The sequence below is a fragment of the Leptopilina boulardi genome, unplaced genomic scaffold (assembly GCF_019393585.1).
Source record: "Leptopilina boulardi isolate dan_hultmark-lab unplaced genomic scaffold, ZJU_Lbou_2.1 LbouV2_202, whole genome shotgun sequence".
Classification (NCBI taxonomy): domain Eukaryota; kingdom Metazoa; phylum Arthropoda; class Insecta; order Hymenoptera; family Figitidae; genus Leptopilina; species Leptopilina boulardi.
The window spans coordinates 2463382-2483553 of NW_026137755.1; the positions used below are offsets into that span (position 1 = coordinate 2463382).

The 20172-nt window shown below is 27.8% G+C and overlaps 1 protein-coding gene across 2 annotated transcripts; it reads right to left on the reverse strand.

The window, feature by feature from the left end:
- Window positions 1-1018: 1018 nt before the first annotated feature.
- LOC127278275 (facilitated trehalose transporter Tret1-like) lies at window positions 1019-19891 on the reverse strand. Of its 2 annotated transcripts, XM_051299915.1 has the most exons (3): window positions 18912-19891; window positions 17147-18412; window positions 1019-1047 (listed from the first exon to the last, which is right to left on the reverse strand). In XM_051299915.1, the coding sequence occupies exons 1-3, from the start codon at window positions 18979-18981 to the stop codon at window positions 1034-1036; spliced, it is 1350 nt and encodes a 449-aa protein (XP_051155872.1). In that variant the 5' UTR covers window positions 18982-19891; the 3' UTR covers window positions 1019-1033. The 2 variants fall into 2 exon arrangements, with proteins under 2 accessions (XP_051155872.1, XP_051155871.1); XM_051299914.1 differs by lacking the exon at window positions 1019-1047 and having other exon boundaries at window positions 16872-18412.
- Window positions 19892-20172: the final 281 nt, after the last annotated feature.

The following is a 20172-nucleotide window of genomic DNA, read 5'->3' on the forward strand; positions in this document are numbered from 1 at the left end:
TACAGCGGATATTGGCAAATTGCCATATTTATGAACATGTCTCCCTTCCACTTCTCTATATTCGAAACTCAAAAACAATTGGCTCGTAACATGAAAAAATGTGAGGACCATATATATATATATTTGATAAATAAAAAAAATTACAGAAATATTTGCAAATTTTTTGTTAATATTTATATTTAAGCATTTAGTTAGTCATTGCCGAATTTTTTTTATATAAATAAAATAGAAAAACGGTAAATATTAGAAAAAAAGAATATTTTAACAATTTTTTATGTCACATCATGCGAGTATTTTTTTTACACAAAAAATCAGATGAATGCGTATTAATAATATATATGAAATTCATCGAACTAAAAATGTTTTGTCATGCGCACGAAAGCCGAAAATGAAAAACAACATACGGATTTTAAAATATATATAAAAAAGTCAGGTTTTTAAAAATTATTTTTTATCTTACTCTCACAGATCGCATCTCTGATATTTATTTTTTTCTCTTTTTTACCAATTAAAAAATAGAAAATTATTAAGAGATTATTATTATAATTAATTATAATAAAATATTTATTATTAAAACCAGAAACAATTAAAGTTATATATCATATATTAATATATCCTAATGGGGTGAATTTAGCGATAAATCGAAATCTCATAGGTCCAGACGCTATTCACAGTTGACATATATAAATTTATGCAAGTTTGTCGCTCGACATGCATTCCTTTAACCATTGATCGTTCGACAACAGAATGTGCAATCGTAATTAACGATCGTTCGACCGAGTGACCGACAAATCTGCGAAACCTCGACTCTGACCTAAACATTGCACGATGTTATCACATACATATATATAACTGAATGTATTGTTGTTGCACATATTATTATACGCATGGTTTCCGTTATTCCACTGAGTAAATCATTCACGTTATAAATTCTCCTGAATATATATTATATTTATATATACTTTTTCAATCCATTAATTCACAAGAGCTTATATATACACTGGTTTTTTTTAATTCACATAAATGTTTCGTTTTAGAAAGTTCCATCTGAAAAAGAAAAATTATTATTCAAATATTCGGTTACTTAACTATTATCAAATAAATATTTATTTCTATCAAATAATTTTTATTTGAATCAATTAAATGGTATTTGTTTCAAATACAAAAATTATTGGTTCAAATACAGTTTATTTAATTCAAATAAAAATTATTTGATTCAAGTAAATATTTATTTAATAATAGTCAAGTAACCGATTATTTGAATCAAATAAATTTTTTTTTCAGTGTACTTTTTTTTCTCAAAATTTCCAATATAATTTGCAGAACAGATTTTACTATATACGAGTAACATGTTTCGAGATGAGCCAAAAGTTTTGAACGTTCAAATGAACGAAATATTTTTTTCAATCCATAAATTATTAAAAATTATGATGGTCAATGTAAAATAAAACAGTAAATTAAACAATTATTAAATTAAATAACTTCTTTTTAGATATTTAAAACAACATTTTGTAGTAAAATTCGTACTTAAAGAAGTTGCAAAAAAGAATTTCGTTCATATGAACGTTCAAAACTTTTGGCTCATGTTTCGAGTTGAAAGTCATACAACATAAAAACACATATAGAGCAAATTTCTATTTTGTACATTTCATATATATTGCTACTAAAAGCTTTTTTTATCTCGAGAAATTGATTTCGAATGTAACTGAAAATGAAATTCTTTGTGTACATATATATAAATCAAATTTCAGTTACACATTTCCAAAATTCGAGAAATAAAATTTAGAAATTGAAGAAAAAAATTTGTATATCCACACTCTTTGTTATTATATATATATTTTTTTTCTTTTTTATATTTTTCTTTTCAAATCCAGTTTTACTTTTGTACACCCTTCGTGTTGTTTAAATGGAATATTCTCTCAAAAATTGAATTTGCTTTGACAAGTTAAGGGACGTATTTTATCTACTTTTATCGAGTAATTTTTGCAGTGTTATACTTGGAAAACATCCTTTTACGGTGTAGTATAAAAAAAAGAAAAGGCGTTACATAAATTAGAGTTTGGCAGTGGTTCAAACCCTGCGTCGTGTTAACGAAGAGGCATATACGTACACTCTTTCGAAGTAGAGGAAAAATAACTTTAAATAGCGAATATTGAAGGGCAGTGTGAAACGTGGGGTAAAACATACCATATATATATATGCACTGATGTATTCGTTTTACAACCCATTTTTCAGGTACAGTGAACACTTGAATATTCTCGTCTCTCATTCACTCTCTCAATAATAATTTTTCCCCTAGTTAAAAACAACTTTCATGAATAGCTCGGGAGTGAACTTTTATTCAAATAATAATATTCATTTTCACTTCGATATTCATAACACTCTCGTGAAATTTAAATTAATTGAAATATAACTATACGATAGTTGTTTTTAGTAAAAGTTTTCGCTTCGAAATAAACAGAATTAAAATTCACATATTCACCTATTATACATATATGTATATATAATATTAATAAACGGAATTGAAAATCTCTTTTACTTTTCCAGTTACCTCCAAAGTTACATAAATGGTTTTTTCTTTTTTTTTGTTATATTTTGTATTATTATTTTTATTGCCATTTGCATTTTGTAAAAATTAATAGGGTCAGTTACTACTTCTTATTTTTCTTATTTGTTACCTAAAATTTTATTAAGATTCATTTTTACAACATTATATAAATCAGTATAGGAAAATATGTGCTGTAATAGAATTAGAATAAAAGAATATTGACACGATAAGTTTAAGCAAGTAGGCAAGTTCTCGGTTAATCGGATAATCTTGCATAACCCTGGATGCTGAAGTCGGCGAACTTTCAATGTAATAACGAGGCGAATACGAATGAGAGAGAGTGAGGGGGGGAGAGCAAGAAAATAGTTGGTATAGCTGCCATTATATAGACGTCCGCTCGCTTCGAAAGAGGCTGAATGAAAAAAAGTGAGAGAAGAAAAATTTGTGGGAAAAAGATCGAAGAAGGAATAACGGAGAAAAAAATGAAAAAAAATGAAATTTCTCGAGCCGAGTTTTCCACGCGCGCCATCTTAGAAACGGTGATTGAATTTCTTGCTCCTGTTTAAGTTTGGAAAAAAGGTCATTCTAACCGGAAATTCTTTTATTAATTCTCGTTCCCCTTCTTTTTCTCAAACAATTTCTAGAATAAAGTTGCTGGGGATGAAAGTAGAAAATTTTCTGTGTGTATTTTTCAAGATTTGATACAAAACTCTTGTATTTTATGCCGCGTCATGTTCTTGTAAGCTTCGCATTATTAAAACAATATCAAAGGATATTTATTTAAAATTGAAGTCTGTTTAACAGAATTTCTACATTTAGCCAAATTTTCATTGAAAATAATAATTTTTTTGTAAATGAATTTTTCTTAAATAGAGGGAATGTATCTTGAATTATCAAAGTATTTCAGTGATAAAAGTCGCGATATTGTCAGACGAAACCATAAAATACCTAACTTTTCTTTGGAAAAGTACAAAGTAGTTTTCCGTTTTAAATCTATTGTTTTATAGACACATTTAACAAATAGAAAATAAAAATATTAAATATTGTTAAAATATTATTATAAATTATATATTTATAAAATAAGGGTGAAATATATATTTTTCAAAGGTCAATTTGTAAATGTGAAATGTAAATTCATGAAATGTCTAACTTTCACGTGGTGGTAGTGGTGATGAAGTATCCTTGAGACGGTGCAATCGAACAGCTGACTCTGTCTCGGTTCCTTACGGGGACACCTATATAAATGTGACGTAGTGCCTTGCTATTCCGGTCATGCGATGACGTAGATAGAAGCTCAGAAATAAACGATAAGATGCCAAAATTTAACCCAGACGCGACCATACGATTTCTATTTGCATTTAATTTCCTATATATATTGTTTCTCTCGGCAGTATTTTCCACTGCATATATTTTTCTTTTATTATTATTATTTTTTTTTTTTTAATAAATTTCATTTCTCTGATGAAAAAAAAAAATTATTACGTCATCCATTTACTGCAATGCAGTGTCGAATAAAAAAAGTGAGAATAATTCAAAGTCAGGGACAAATTCCTTATCGAAAAAAAGAAAATTCAATTTAATTATTGGATTTATTGAAAAATACCTTTTTGGTATTTGTTTTCCTTGTATGAAAAAACATGCTTAGTTATTACAAACATTATAAATATAAAATGAATATAAGAGATGGAAATGAGTTTTCTCGTGTGAATATTTAATTAAATATCATAAATATATAATGTACTTTTTGCTATGTATTATTTCGAGATCTCGTTAGTGAATTCTACAGCTTGGCAAATGTACAACTAATTTGTTAATTTCTGGCTTTTTTTTAAAAAAAAGCAGATAAATTTCAAAAATATCAAAAATTTTTTTACTTTCAAAGAAATAAATTATGATACATTTTTTTCCACACGGTTGTTTTTTGTGTGAATGGAAATGTCATTCATCAGAATAGTAGTCGTTGCCTGTTTTAAATAGATAAAGAGACTCTCAAGTTCTTGGTTATCGTCGACCACAAATGTCTGATGCTGAGTGCGCTTTCTTTTATATCATAAAAAAAATCTCTAACCACTCGACTGCATTTTCATCGTCAGTTGAAGATAATATATATAGTAATATAACTTTATATGAGAAATAATAGAAAAAGCGGGTAAAATTTTTTAAATTAAAAATATAAGGTCCTTGAAATTATATACATATAATTTTATATATATATATTTTTTTACTTGAGTGTTATATTAACACTCGAAGTAGTGGGGATAGTGCGACAAATAACGAATTCTACTTTAAAATTTCTAGTTTTAATTAAACATTTTCCCTGCAACTTTTTTTGTCAATAATACGAAACTTTTATTTTATAAACATTAATAAAATAAATCGGTAATATAAAACAAATTTGATGTTTAAAAAATATTCGAGATATGATTTCTCTTTCAATATTAAGAATCTTAAGGGAACATTAATAAAACACAGAAATTTGATTTCTATTTTGATCTTCATCGTGACTATTACTTGAGGGTCGCTTTTTCTTTGGCCATTTTCTCATTCTCCCTTCGCTTTCTTTCATTTCCGATTTATTAAGTCCTAGCGAAGAGAGGGCTGATTAACCCTCTCTCCTTTTTCCGGATATGACTGCTTTACGTGACGCCATAGCTTAGAGAGAAAGGAAGACTAACTTGAAGATGTGGGTCAATATGAAAATAGTTCTATTACTTTCTTTGGACAATAATTTGAATATATTTTTATTTTATTTATTTGTTTGAACATTATATTTTTACACGAAAAATAAATATATATTATATGAAATAAATAGTAAAGATTTGTTTAATTGTTATATATTATATGGCATATACGTATTGGGAATATGGTATATTAATTGACCAGGAAGGGTTCAATTATCTTAACCTGGTAACATAACTGGACAAAAAGTAAAGTTAAATATATTACTGGAGAAAGGACGCGAAGTGCTTATATTACTCCGAAAGTGGTAAAACCACTAATTACTTTGATGTAACTTTGCAGGGCTGGCCGATGTATATAACGTGAGTGTATTATAAGATGGATATGCAGTGGCAAATAGTTTATATGTTCAGTAACAATATATAGAATCAAGTCAAATACATTTTTTCCCTATATAATTTATTTTTCTACTATATTTTTTAAAATTAATTTTCTAAATTTAAACAAAATGTGTTTAATTTAAAAAATATTTTAGATTTAATTATTTTATTTTATAAAAAGAAGAAAAAGAAAAAATAGTGTCTAGGATATAAAAGTTAGAAGTAACAAGTGCTCATATACGGTTTAATGAAATTTTGTAACAGGGTCAGAAAGTTTTCTCACCATAGTTTCATGTTGCAATTTTTATTTCATTTTTGCTGAGCTAGGAAAAAGCGTTGAATTGCCTTGTACTTGAAGATACGGTAACTACTGTTTACGAGAGCGAGGGAGAGAGACAGAGGCGCTTATAGAAAAAAAAAAAAAATTACGCTCTCTGGTTAATTATACTAAAATAGGGTTTAAATTTTTTTTTATGTACAACACAAACTCGGTGTAATTTGATTGCGTAATTAATAACGGATTCCTTTTTTTTTCTTTGTTATAGGTGAGTGTCACTTTCTTTTGGAGCAGATTGAAAAAAGCTTATGGGAGGAAAATGTCCAACAGTCGAAAAGACGTAATTGGAATACAGGTAAAAAATATACTTTTCTAGATTATTTTTTTGATACAATTTACTCTTAAATTTAGAATATTTAGAGAATAAAAAATACTAATTTATATTTGAAAAATAAATAATAGACAAATAATCAATTCGAGGAGGGTTAAAAAATGAAGAATAAAGAAAATCCAAAGATTCGCTTAACTTGAATAAGTAATTTCTTTCAGAAAGTACTTAGTAATTTTCTATTCCTCTTTTCCTCTTGTCTGATTCACCGGAAAATATTCTGTTAGCGGTAAGGCTTTTATACAGATAAGAGAGAGAGTAGCATTGCACCTTGGATCTCTTGAGGGCGGTGCAGGTAATTCGAAATTTTATTTCATTCAGGAAGCTTTGACTTTTATAGTAAGCATATTGGCTACTCTCTTGATATTTTTCAAAGTACTCTCATATAAAATGAATGGTAGGATACATATTGCTTGTACGGATGGCATAGTAGGGATATTAAATTTATTTCATAAAAATTATTTCATATAAACTTTTGACGAAATATTTATAAAAAAAATTTATCGAAAATATCTCTTGGATTTAAAAAATACAAAAGTTTTGTTCATGTCAAAGGTTTATATAAAAAATGAAATGACAAAATTTCATATATCCTGAAAGAATATATATAGAGATAAACGTCATTAGATAAAAAAAAATATTGCTCCATTTGAACTCGGCGAATATCAAACTCATAAAAAGTACTGAGAGGTACTTAAATATGTTATTCAGGATCGGATAAATCTCGCAATAATCGATTTATTCGACATGCGATAGAGTAAATGGCAGGCAGGCAGGAAAAAGATCTTTCTTCGAAAGGTGACAAATGGCCTCTAAGATAGTGGGAAAACTATTGTTCGCTTGAACATTTATCTCGATTCATGTCAAATAACGAGAAACTTATTTTCACTCGATTGCCGAATCTGGAAAAAAATGATTTATCCTATGAATGAGGATAATTTTTAACCGAGTATTTTTGAAAATTTTTTTTTTACAATCACAGAAAATTAAAAGGCATTAAAATAAGCTGCAACGCTTATTATTTTCATCCATTTTGGTATTAAAATAAGCAAAATTGGATTAAAATAATAAGCGTTGCAGCGTATTTTAATTTTCTGTGATTTTAAGAAGGAAATGCAAAGATTTTTAATTTTTTAAACTATCTTCCGCCAATAAAGTAAACATAGGAATTTTTGAAATTTTCAAATTTTTATACTAAACTTAAATATATTTTAAATAATTTTCTTCTGTAAAAAAAATTCTCCATAAAATTTATGTTTTGTATGAGGAAAAAAGTGGTTCGTTGTTTTTGGTAAACGTTGTTGTAATTTTCACAGTTTCATGAATTTTCCAACTCTATTAGTGAAGTCGATAAAAAAACAGCATTTCGCGCTTGAAAATTAGTCCAAGTCTCCCACCGCTATATACTCCCTAGTGCATCATGCGTGGACTAATGAGACAATTATTTAAGCGAGACAAGAGGGACGTCTCCCCTGGCTCTCCACTGATAGTATAGTGGAACCACATGACGAGTACAAACTAGCCAGAAGCATAAAAAAAATGAAAAAAAAACTCGAGACCACACAAATGAAAGATAACGAAAGAAAGAAAATCCAGGATGGAGAAAAAGAGACGACTAAAAGATAAAAAAAGAAATATTAAGATAATGATAAAAATATACAGACTCTAAAAATGCTTAGAAATTAAATACTATGCAAAATTTCCATCAGTTGAAATTTGGAAATGTTTATAATGATAAAAAAGTAAATTCATATAAGAAACGTTATTACCTATAATGAACTTGGTGTGTTTACTTTTCCTTTTCGTAATGGATTTTAAATTTTTTCCTCTCTGAGTATAGAAAAAGAAAAATCTCAATTTATGAAAGCTTTATTTTATATGAAAAAAAGTATAGCGAGAGGTGACAGACGAGAAATGAATAAGTATGAGATGAACTTCCAATTAATTCAATCAATTTTTTTTTGTGTTGAGAGCGGTAAAAAAAAATTCAAAATTTTCAATGTCAAATTATCTTTTGAGATAGTAGATATAATTTTTAAAACAAGACAAAGAGTTTCTTTGGTAAAGAAATAATGGCGCGAAATTCGTAACTTTTTTTTGATTAAATTAGATATATTTTTCTTTAGAAATTTTATTAATTTATGTTTAAAAAAAAAAAAAATTTCGAGACACCTAAAATGGAATTAATTTTCGAAATCTCATAGAGAGTTGGTAGACGTGGAGTACCTATATGGTCATTTGCCAGCACTAGAACGTCTGATGACAATGTGTGCTCATAAAGCACGCGAGTAGGCGACGCGACGCAAAGTGCTCGGGGGTGCGTTACGAATCTATCCTCCTCCTTCTTGTATATAGTGCAATTGCACATATAGTGATGGTTCCCTGGGTGCGGCAAACCGGCACTGCACCCCAGTTCACATGCACCAGATTAGTCGTCAAGAGAGTGTAAATGGCACCAACGGGATAGCCCATAAATTATTCCCTATATATATTTCACGTCCAAGGTCTATTCCACCGCCGTAGAGAAAATCCAAACAAAAAAATCAAGTCTAACCGAATAAATTTCAAAAAAAAATATATTCTTTTCCTACACTGTTAAAAAAATCTGTAATATGTTGTATATGAAGGAAATATGCAATATTATCACTGAAATTTAAAAGTCAATAATTATATACACCCAGAATTTTAACATATATATATATATATATATTATTCGTATATATAAAAATCATTAATCTTGAGAGAAAAAAAAGAAAGCTTTGTATTAAAAAAAAAGTTAATTGCATGTTAATTGCTATATTGTTGACTTGTTGAAATTTTATCTATGTTGCACTTCTTGGATCGTTTGTCCGCGAAACAATTTAGTTTCGGTGGCAGAGCCAAGGAAACGCGAATAAGTCAATGTCAGCGCGGGCAAGTTCGTCGCGTCGTTTGTGTCATGCTTCTTAAGTCATGAGGTAATCTGCTTCTTTTTTTTTGCTTCCTCTTTCTCTCTCCATAAACTTAGTTTGACAAAAAGTAATTTGCGATAAACGAGAAAAAAAGTTTATTCTACAATTTCTCATAAAGCACTACATTTTTATTCTTACGCAATTTGTCCTTCACGCTAAACAATAACAAGATTATATATATATATAAATTTAAAATAAAATTAATTTTTAGTTATATTTGGGTTCATATAATAAAATGCGGAATTTTATAATTAAATTATCGAGTTTATATAAAGAATAATTTCCCTAATATGTTGAAAATTCATAAATCAAGCAAAGAGAGATTTGGACCGATATTGATCATATCAGAACAGAAAGTCAAATCCGTAGATGTATCACTCTCGCAATCAGTTTGGATTACAAAAGTCCAGGATTTATATGAAAGCACACATGGCGATACCTTTTCATTTTAATTTCAAGTCTCTAATTACCGCGATGCAAAATATTCGCAAGATTAAAAAAAAATTTCTTTTTTGTTATATCATTTCTTTATTTGTCAATTTTTGAGAACATTTTTTTCAAATTTGTTTCGAGATGTATAAAATAAGTTTATTTATTACTCTTTGAATTTGAATTAATTAAAATTTGTATAGCTTTAGCAGAATATTACTATATTTGATTTAGTAATATTTTTCTTTTACTGAAGTTTTAGTGAAAAATATTAAATAATTTTAATTTTAAATTACTTAAAAAAAATACTTACACAAGAAAAATGTTTATTGTGAAGCTTTAAGGATATTTTGCAAAGATGTTTTTATCAATGTCACTAACACAAATGATTTTATATTCAGTAGCAAGAGACCATAACGAAATTTCGAGAACGTTTCTCTCGGCATGTCATGAACTTCATCTCTCTCTCTCTCTCTCTCCAGCAGAAATGTCCTGGAAGACTTATCCAGCTTCTGGAGGATAACTGGTTCTATTCCCCTTGGCTAACTGCAGTTGGTTTCCTATATATATATATATATAGGAAGGTTTAGAGAGAGAGCGTATCGTTACAATCACCATGCTAGTATCGTCTTATCGATCTCGAAGAAGCTTGGCACAAAATTCGCTTCAACGAATTTATATTCTCGTTCTCTGGCTTAACACTCGGGTCGTTAGAGAGCGTTCACGTGGGAGTCGAATTTATTGGTGAACTTCTCCACGTTTATCAGAGAGAGAGAGAGAGAGAGAGAGAGAGAGAGAGAGAGAGAGAGAGAGAGAGAGAACGACCACGAAGGTGCATTGAAAGACGACAATCTCCCTCGCGGAAATGGAATGTATTGATTACAACATGAAAATCTCATAATTCACACATCAAATATAGAAAATATCTTAACAAAAATTTCTCTTCAAAAGTCTCAAAATCGATTTTTTTCCCTTTACACATAATAAAAAGAAAATCTTGTTTTAAGGAAAAAAAGAATATCTGCTCTTAAAATAAGATTTTCTTTTTTACTATGTATATTAAAAAATCACCGATTTTTGATTTTTTTGATTTGAAAATTATACTTGAAGTAGAATTTCAATTTTTCTCTTTTAAGAAGCATATCACGTTTTTTTATCGAGAGTTATTTTTCTCTCTGGGATGTTTCCCTATCAGTAGAACCGAAGTTAAAAATAAAAGAAGGAGGAATCAGTCGACTCTCAAAAGGGTAGAAAGTTTATAGAAGGCGCCAAACTTGTAAGTGCTTACTGTGAAACTGTAAAGAGAGAGAGAAAGAGAGAGAGAGAGATGCCTGTCGGGAAAACGTGCGGAGAACGTGTTTAATGCATATGATGTGATTCGATTTTCTTTAGCTCTTCGTATCCTCTTCCGTACTTTCGTATTGTAATTTCAATAAAATTCTTGAAACTACCAAAAGAGGTTTTAAATTCATTTTCAAAGATTCTTTTTTAGTTCTTGCATATTAGAGAAAGCATTTTTATATATATTAATAAGTTAATATTCTTATAATGAATTTCTCATGTGATAAAAATAAAGAATAAGTTTTTTTGAAAGGGAATTTTTCGTTTAAAAAAAAATAACGATGCGTGAATTTTCGAGTAGTAATTTCTAGGTTGTAGAATTATATTGACGCAGACGTATGCACTTGCATAAATTACCAGTATTCATTATTCTAGCGCCAAATCGTTTGTGAATAATATCGGCTATGAATCTTTTCTCGTGGACGTGCCCTGGTGCATTCGACAGTTGGAGCTTATGCTTCCTTTTATATACCAAATGTGTCGTTTTTAAGTTTCATTTTATTTTCCTTTTTATAGAGTTAAAGTCACTTATATTTATTATTTATTTTTTTTGTTCAACAAAAAATTATACAATTTTCTTCCTATTATATTTTATATTTGATTATTTTTGTCTTGTAAATTATGAAAGTTGTGACAATATCCCTCTTGAAACATTACGGTAATCCGATATTTTTTGTCGCTAGTTTCTTTTGTTTTTTTTTCCTTTTTAGGAATGAGATATATATATGTTTCTTGCAGTTAGAGAACTTGTTGGAAAGTTTTTCTCCAAAGATCTTTTATCATTTTTCCCATATTCTTAGAGAGAATCTATTTTCTTCAAGTTTATTCTCGTGGTTTTTAAAAAAATAATTTATTGTGAATTAGAATTTTCTTTAAACCTACATAATTTTTTTTTTACAAATATTGTCATTTTTTTTTTAAATTGCATTCTTTCCTTTTAAAATTCAAAAAAATACCTTTTTCAGACAAGCTTTTTGAAAAAAAATTTTAATTCCCTTGCTCATTTGGATAAAATTTTCCTTGTGAATTTCTAACGTTTTTCTCCTTATAAGGAAAAACATATACTTTTTATAATTTCTATACAATTCGTACAACAAGAAAGTTTTGAATCGTTCTTAGTAACACTATTATCATAAATAAATGTCGTCGTGTTGAAGTTTGCAAAATCAGACGAAGAATAAGAATAAAGAGCGTCTTTTCTTTGTGAGCGAGTCAAAATCGCAGGTGCAAAAGCACCAACTCACTTTTCTACGAGTAGGAAATGTTTACCTACGATGCCGTCAGTTCAAGTTGTATGTCCCATTCCATTTTTTCTTTTTTTTCAAGTTTTCACGCACACTTTCTGGAAAAGTTTCGTTTCTTACTGCCACTCGCGTTGGAAAAGCTAAGAGAGTGAAGAGAGACGTGTTAAAAAAAAGTAGTGTCGAGGAAGTTGGCGCGCTAAAAAAAGGGATGAAGAGAGGGGAAGGGATAAAGCTAGAAATAAGAGGGTGAGAAGGCGGCTTACTCTCAAGATTGAAAGTAAGTAAAGTAAGATCGGATACTTTGCCTCACGATGATACTATAGCCTACACCATTATATATATCCGTGAATTTTGATGCCATTCCCCCCTAAGGGATAGACGGCTCTCATCCCTATAGATCGAATTATATTCTATAACATTTTTTTACATTTTATTTAAATTTTACTTTATTAATTATTTCTCGAAATTTATATTTCGTTAGAATATTTATTTAAAAAAAAAAACAGAAATGTTTTACTAAAAAAAGTAGAAAAATTCTTTTTTCATTTTATTCTATTTGAATTTCGCGCCTAAAAATAAATAAAATAATGGGTATTTAAATTTCTTCTATTTTACCGGACTCGTTATCATTTTTTTCTAAATAATTTTTCAAAAAATATTTTTTCCAGTAATAATTTGATTTCAATGAAAAAAAATCCCCCTCCCCCTCTCAAATTAGTATACAGTTACGCGACTCATAAATTGGCGAGAAATGGGGTTTTCACAGTATATTGATATTCGGCTCCCCTGTATTCCCAAAATCCCCAAAGGCCAACTTCTTTCCTCTACCAGATCGTCTAGACGATAATCTTCTTCTTTAAATAAATATAGTTTCCGTTATTGAAATTTGGGTAAAATTATTTTCCTTATATATGAAAATAATTTTTATCTTCAATTTTTTTTTGTCTAGAAAGTGAACATTTATATTAGAAAAGAAAATACGTTTTAACAGTAATCTCTTAACTTGGAAAGAACCACTGAGATTTCAGAAAAAAAAGAAAGAAAAAAAGAAAAGTCATAGTTTTTAGAAATCGAGTTTTGAAAGAGATACGACTTTTTGTTTGGAGAAATAAAATAAAGTGAATCAAGTTACATTTTCCACTTGACTCCTTCGAAGAATGTAAATGGAAAATGTCCTCTCTTCTTATTTAATTTCGTGAAATTACTCTTTGCGTTTGAAATTTCTTTTCGCACTCTTCTTTTTTTAAATTAATTCCAAATTATTTTATTTCAATTCAGTTATTTTCAAAACACTTTATTGTTATTTCTTTTCACCTTTCGAATATTCGTATAAAAATTCCAATAAAAAAATTTCAATTTTTCACATAAAAATAATATAATTATTTTTCAAAAATCAATTAAACAAAATAAGTTATCTTTAAAAAAAAGAGAGGAAATGTTCTTCTTAATTCAGGTTTTGTAAAGGTTGCAAGATTAATCGACCTAGTTTTTAACATTTTCCTTTATTTTATCGCTCTATGTATTCCGAGATGAAAGGGACTTACTTGTCTATTGAGGATCGAATTGAACTCAAGACGTTAAGTCATGAAAAGCACAGTTTCTCTTAAAGGAAACTTGTACGTGAGATGAATCAATTTTTAAAATAATATTTTGTTGCATTCTCATTGCAAAAATTGCCCCAAGGATATTAATTAATTTATATTTTCAAAGATGAGGAAATTTCTTTTAAAAAATCAGATTAAACTCATTTTAATTTTTTAATTTAATGTCCATATTTTATACATAAAAAATGCGATGTCAAAATTTAAACACCAATCTTCAAAGTATTGCTAATATAAATTATATTGTTCGGTATATTTTTAAAAAATTTTATTGGAATATAAAATAATTATTAAAATTATTTAGTAATTAAAGAAATTTATATTTTTTTAAAATATTTTTTTTAGATATTTTATATATATAAAGCTAAAGGAAGCATCGAAAATATAAGGGACATGCACTACATGTACAGGCCATTTATTTGACTTACGGATATGAATATGAATTCACAGTTTGTGCTGCTGCCGACGTGAATAGTGTATTCGAGTTTTCGGTGGGCTTTTGCAAGAAGTTTTAGGAAATTTCATACTGAAGATAACGTATATATATGTAATCGTTATCAAGTCGAGATATTGAACGCAGTATTAGCAAATAATTCATTTTATAAAGTTGTGTATTGTAAATAATACGATATTGAAAACAATGACTTGCACTCATTTCATTTCGTGATGAGAAAATCGTACGAAGACAAATTAGGATCTCTCGAAAAAAATTTCTTTTTGCTTTAACCGCAATTAATTCTCTGGAATAGATAAATTTAATTTTTTCGATATAAATAATAATAATAATAATTATTATTATTATTATCTTCTTTATAGAGGAAAATTTCACTTAGACTCATCATTGCTTGTTATCATATATATTATTGTCTTTTTTTCCAACTATGCAAGTATAAAGAATGTAAAAATGCTCCACAAAAAAAATCATAAAATTCAAACGAATGTGCATATTATTTCTTCTCTTTTGTTATTTACTTTTTTACTCTTTTTTTAAAAGAAAAGGTTTATGGTCTCTCCGTGATTGCTGTTTTATAATATATTTTAGAAAAAAAAGTTTTTGAATCATATAAATAATGTGTTGAATTTTTCCGAGTGTTATTATTTATGTTTATGATGTCTTCGAATATTTATGATTTCGATGTTCTTTTGAGCACCAACCGCAAGTTTCTATGATTTAGGATTCTTTTTTTGAAAACTTATAAAATTCATATCTAAAATATTTAAAACAAGGAGGGGGTCCTTTATGTTTATTTCATAAACATTATGCTTCCTCATTGTGTGAAGCAAAAAATTCGCTTCCTCGTGAAGGAAGCAATGAATTTGTCCAATTCAATTGATTGATTTAAAAAATTTCGAGTTAAAAATGTTTTAAATTAATTAAATTTTTTGAAAAATAAAGAAAATTTTAATTAATTTTGAGTGTAACATAAACTGTATATATACGAATCGATTCGTTTTAATGCAAGGAGTACAATTATTTTATTCATCAACTTGAATTTTAAAAAAACACAAATTTTTTTAGCTAAAATATGAATTTTCGATTTTTCAATTTTTATTAATTCTCAAATTTTCAATCAAATCTATACTTTATATATACCAACCAATTCGTTTCAATGCAGGGAATAAAATTATTTCATATATAAACATGAATTTAAATAAACACATCATTTTTTAGCTAAAATGAGAATTTTTGATTTTTTAACTTTCTTTAATTCTTTAAATTTCAATCAAATCTATACTATATATATATCAATCGATTCATCTTGACATAAAGAAGACGATTATATTATATATTACCTTAAATTTTTCGATTTAAAAATTTTTTCAATTAAAAAAAAATTTTTGGAAAAAAGACGATAAAATTTTTTTTTTGGGGTATTTTTAAAAATCCTCTCGTCATTTTTGAGAGATTAATGTGTTAAATAAGCCTACCAAATTTTATCCAAATCCATTAAAACCTGTTAAAGATATCGTGTTCACAAAAACGATCCACACACACATACACACACACACACACACACACATACACACACACATACATACATCCGGACAATTGATCAGGATCTCATATAACATGTTTCTATATAGAGGAAAATTTGTTTTCACCAGTTTTAAAAAGTTTATAAACGAAAGGACTACATAGCTTCCTCCACGAGGAAGCAAAAATAATAATTTGATTTATATAAAAATTATTTGATCTAAATAAATATTAATTTGATTATGGCCAAGTATAATAACCGATTATTTGAATGGAAAATATTTTTTTTCAGTAATATTAAGTTTCATTATATATTCTTTGAATACTATTTTCTGTTGTTTAAAAAACACATTTTATATAATGGACGTTACTTGGTGAATCAAGTTTCGAATCAATCGGAAGTAGAAGATGGTTGCAATGCGAAAACTGCATGCATCATCGATCCCCCTCGACGCCATTGCGTTTTATACGGAAACTTACTCCTTGAAAATTTAGGTCATCCGTTTACATGTTCATTCACGTCAGTGATTCACTTCAAAATTCTGTTATTTTCAAATTATTTTCGGTCATAAAATTTCTTATATGTATATACATTTTGTTATGATAGTCAAGAAATGACATATTTTTTCATTTTATTTATTGAAATAAATTTAAAATTTCTTATATGTAAAACCTATCTAAATTATCATCTAATTAAAAAAATGTGATTATAAATTGTTTTCAATTAAATGAATTATCACTAAGCTTAATGTTAATTAGAAAGCTTAAAATGTCTCGCTACTTCCGAACTCTTTGTGGATTATTATATTAATGTTTCAGAAATGATACAGCAGTTGTATAATGATTTATCAGTTGATGGTGAAATGTCTATTATTATTTAAAAAACATGAAAATAACGATGATAAGACGTCAATCTTGTTTGCAACATATATATATATATATATACACACACACAAACAAGTTGTATTAATCATCACGCGCCATGTTCATTTTTTTTTTTGCTTTGTTACATACAAAAAATTAAATGCAGATGTTTGTTCATCAAACACGCAAATATATAAAAAAAATTGTCAATTTTAATACTAATTTTTGAATTTTTAAATTAATTACATTCTAGACTAAGATTACTTTTTTAATTTTGTTGTTTTCATAATATTATAGTCTAAATTTAAAACTTACATCCATAGAATTTTAAATTAAAAAAAAATTAGTTAATTATCATTAAAAGACTTGTTTTTTAAATCTTTCAAAAATCTGTTATTTTCGCGAAAATTCAAAATTAATTATCTTCATCTTTTCTCTAATAGTTCTTGAACTTCTTGTAGTGTTTTACCTTTTGTTTCGGGAATGAAGAAACAATAAGTCACTTGCAAAAACATAGTAAGAGCATAAAATCCATAGACATATTCCGCAGGTACAACATTCAAAAAATCCTGATATGTTTTACTTGAGATAAATGAAAATATTCCTGAAGTGACACTAGTAATTGATGAAGCATATCCTTTAATATCGGGTGAAAATATTTCACTGATAATTGTACATGGCACTGATATAATGCCAATACAAATAAATGATTGAAAAATAAAGAGAGAAATAATTGGTAACCATTGAATTGATTTTGGTTCAAATCCATAATGTATTAGAGCACAATCAACTGAAAGTATTATTAAAGATAAACAAATACCACCACTCGAGACACCTAATAAAATTCTTCTTCCACATTTATCAATAGCGTACATTCCAAACCATCCGGCAACAATTCCAATGCAGTTTACCATAATTACAATTGTTTTCGGTTCCATAATGTTAACTTGTGCCTCACGTAAAATAACTTCCATGTAGAACGTAATAGTATAAAGTCCACTAATTTGCATAAACGCAAATAATAAATTGGCTATTATCAATGCTTTTCTATTTTTTGGTTTACTAAATTCATCAATTATATATTTAAAGCTGAGGGGAATTTTTGTATTCACAAATTGTTTAATATCCTCTAATTCTAAAATTGGATCAACTTTTCTGTGATACCATTTAATGGAATTTTTTGCCTCATCATAATTTCCCTTTTTAGCTAAATAGTGAGGTGATTCTGGTAGTAAAAAAAAACTCCCAAGAAATATTAATGTCGGTAACATGGAAATAACAGCAGATTGCCACATTGGTAAATAAGCGCCCATTGTATTGCCAATAAGTGTTCCTATTGGTTGACAATTCATAATAAATGCAACTAGTGCACCACGAATTTTTGGATCTGACACCTCACCAACATAAAGGGGAAAGCATACAAAAAAAAATCCAAAAGAAATTCCCGATAAAAATCGTGATAAATAAATCCAAGAAACTGATTTTGCAACTGTCAATAATAGCCATCCGATAAGTTGTGGAATGCCAGCGAGAAAAGCAGTTTTTTTACTTCCTAAAGTAGCGACGCCAATTGCACCTAAAATTGCACCGAAAATTCGTCCCAAACTTAAAAGAGAAACTATCCATGAACATTCGTCGAGACTCGCCGAAAATGGTAAACCTTCTTGGCTCAATTGTGCCACATATGGTGATGTCCATCCACTTATCAAACCAATTCCCAACGATAATAGTCCGACTGCGAATAGAATTTTTATTTTCACTTTTTTCATTATGATATAGTATTTTATAATTCAGCGGGAAAAATATTACAAATTATTTAGAAAAGAGAAAACAATTTTATTTTCATACAAAAAAATTTGCCATCGGTTATTTTTCAACTTTTCTTTAATCATCTCTGTTGAGAGAAGTATATCACTTGCACAATGAGTAAATTAATTAATATAAAACAATACATATTCTTGATATAACTTCAAAAAATAAAATCGAATAATATAAAAACTGACAAAAGCAGAAATGGAAAATTTTCAAATAAAATTTAAAGGTAAAATTTGTTAATTAATATAATTGTTTTCACATTTTATTTTTTATTAATGAAACTGCCAAAAAAGCAGATTAACCAACCATTGAAAAAATTGTTTAAATATTGAACTTTTTTTTAACTTAATTTGAATTATTAAATTTTTAAATTATGAAAATAGAAGAAAATTAAAATAATAACTTTTCTTTTCACTCACCTTCAATAGCAGCAATCCAATATGGTAATTTTGTGTGTTTCGTTAAGATATTTTCAATTCCTCGCAACATTTTTTTTGACAGGTCAATTTTATTTCCTCTACTTCTGTTTCGGTCAATGCAAGGCAAACGTCTTTGGAAACGATCACTGAGAAACTGTAGACATTAAGTAAAATGATCTCTATTTCATATTAACAAAAAAAAGTTTCGGGGACGATAAGATAAGCGTGGTAATGAATTTTCTAATGAACCTCCTATTGCATCACATATTTTATATCCCGATGTGCATAATTTCTCTTACTTCATTGTTTACGACAACTTGCTGTTTTTGAAATATTTTTTTTTCACGTCCGTCTCTTATTTCCGTATATAGATTTCTTATTTTTGTTCTTCACACACAATTATCTCATGTACTGAAAAGAAATCTTTTTTTTTTTTTGCTTATTTTGAAACTGCAAAATCATTTAGAGAGCTAATGTGTGAAAACGAGCACCTTTAAGACATTTTTTATGGTACTCGTCATTCAGGTGGACATCAGGAAAAGAAATAAGAAAAGCATTTTGGTAGAAAGGTGTTAGTGTCAGGTTTTAGTATATATAAAGAGAACATGAAATCGCATTCGTGTGGATAATCGTTTTTTGAAGGTGCCCATTCGTTCGGGAATAAAACGACAACGAGGAGGATTTCCAAAGTGTTCAAGAACATCTATCACATTCACACACAATGCAAAGACACGTATTTATCGAACTTACGAACATATCTTTAAAGACGAAGAAAGTTCGTTTTACACCTCACATTATAATAATGTTCATCCTATTGCTGCATTTCAGACTTTATCGATTAATTTTTCCACACCCCTCATATTTTTCTTTCAATACTTCTTTTCTTTTTCTAAATTTACATATTGTAATGTAAAAAAAGGAAATTTTTATTACACCTTATAAAAAAAAAATATTGCCTTTAACAATTTTTACAGGTTTATGAACTGATTCTCGCGATCATTCATGAGTTTGATTTGTTATTTCATAATATTTCTTATATATACTGCATGACAGAGCTAAAGATTTATCTGTTTAAACTTATATATGGCAATGTCAACAATATATGATTACAGAGTCATATTTATTTAATATGTCTTAAAAGTCTTTTGCAAAGATTTTAGGAAATTAATTATAACGGAATAGAAAAAATTTCAAATTCTAGAAAAATATTTCCACAGAAAAAAAACTAATAAATAAATTGATAATAAATATAGAACAAATA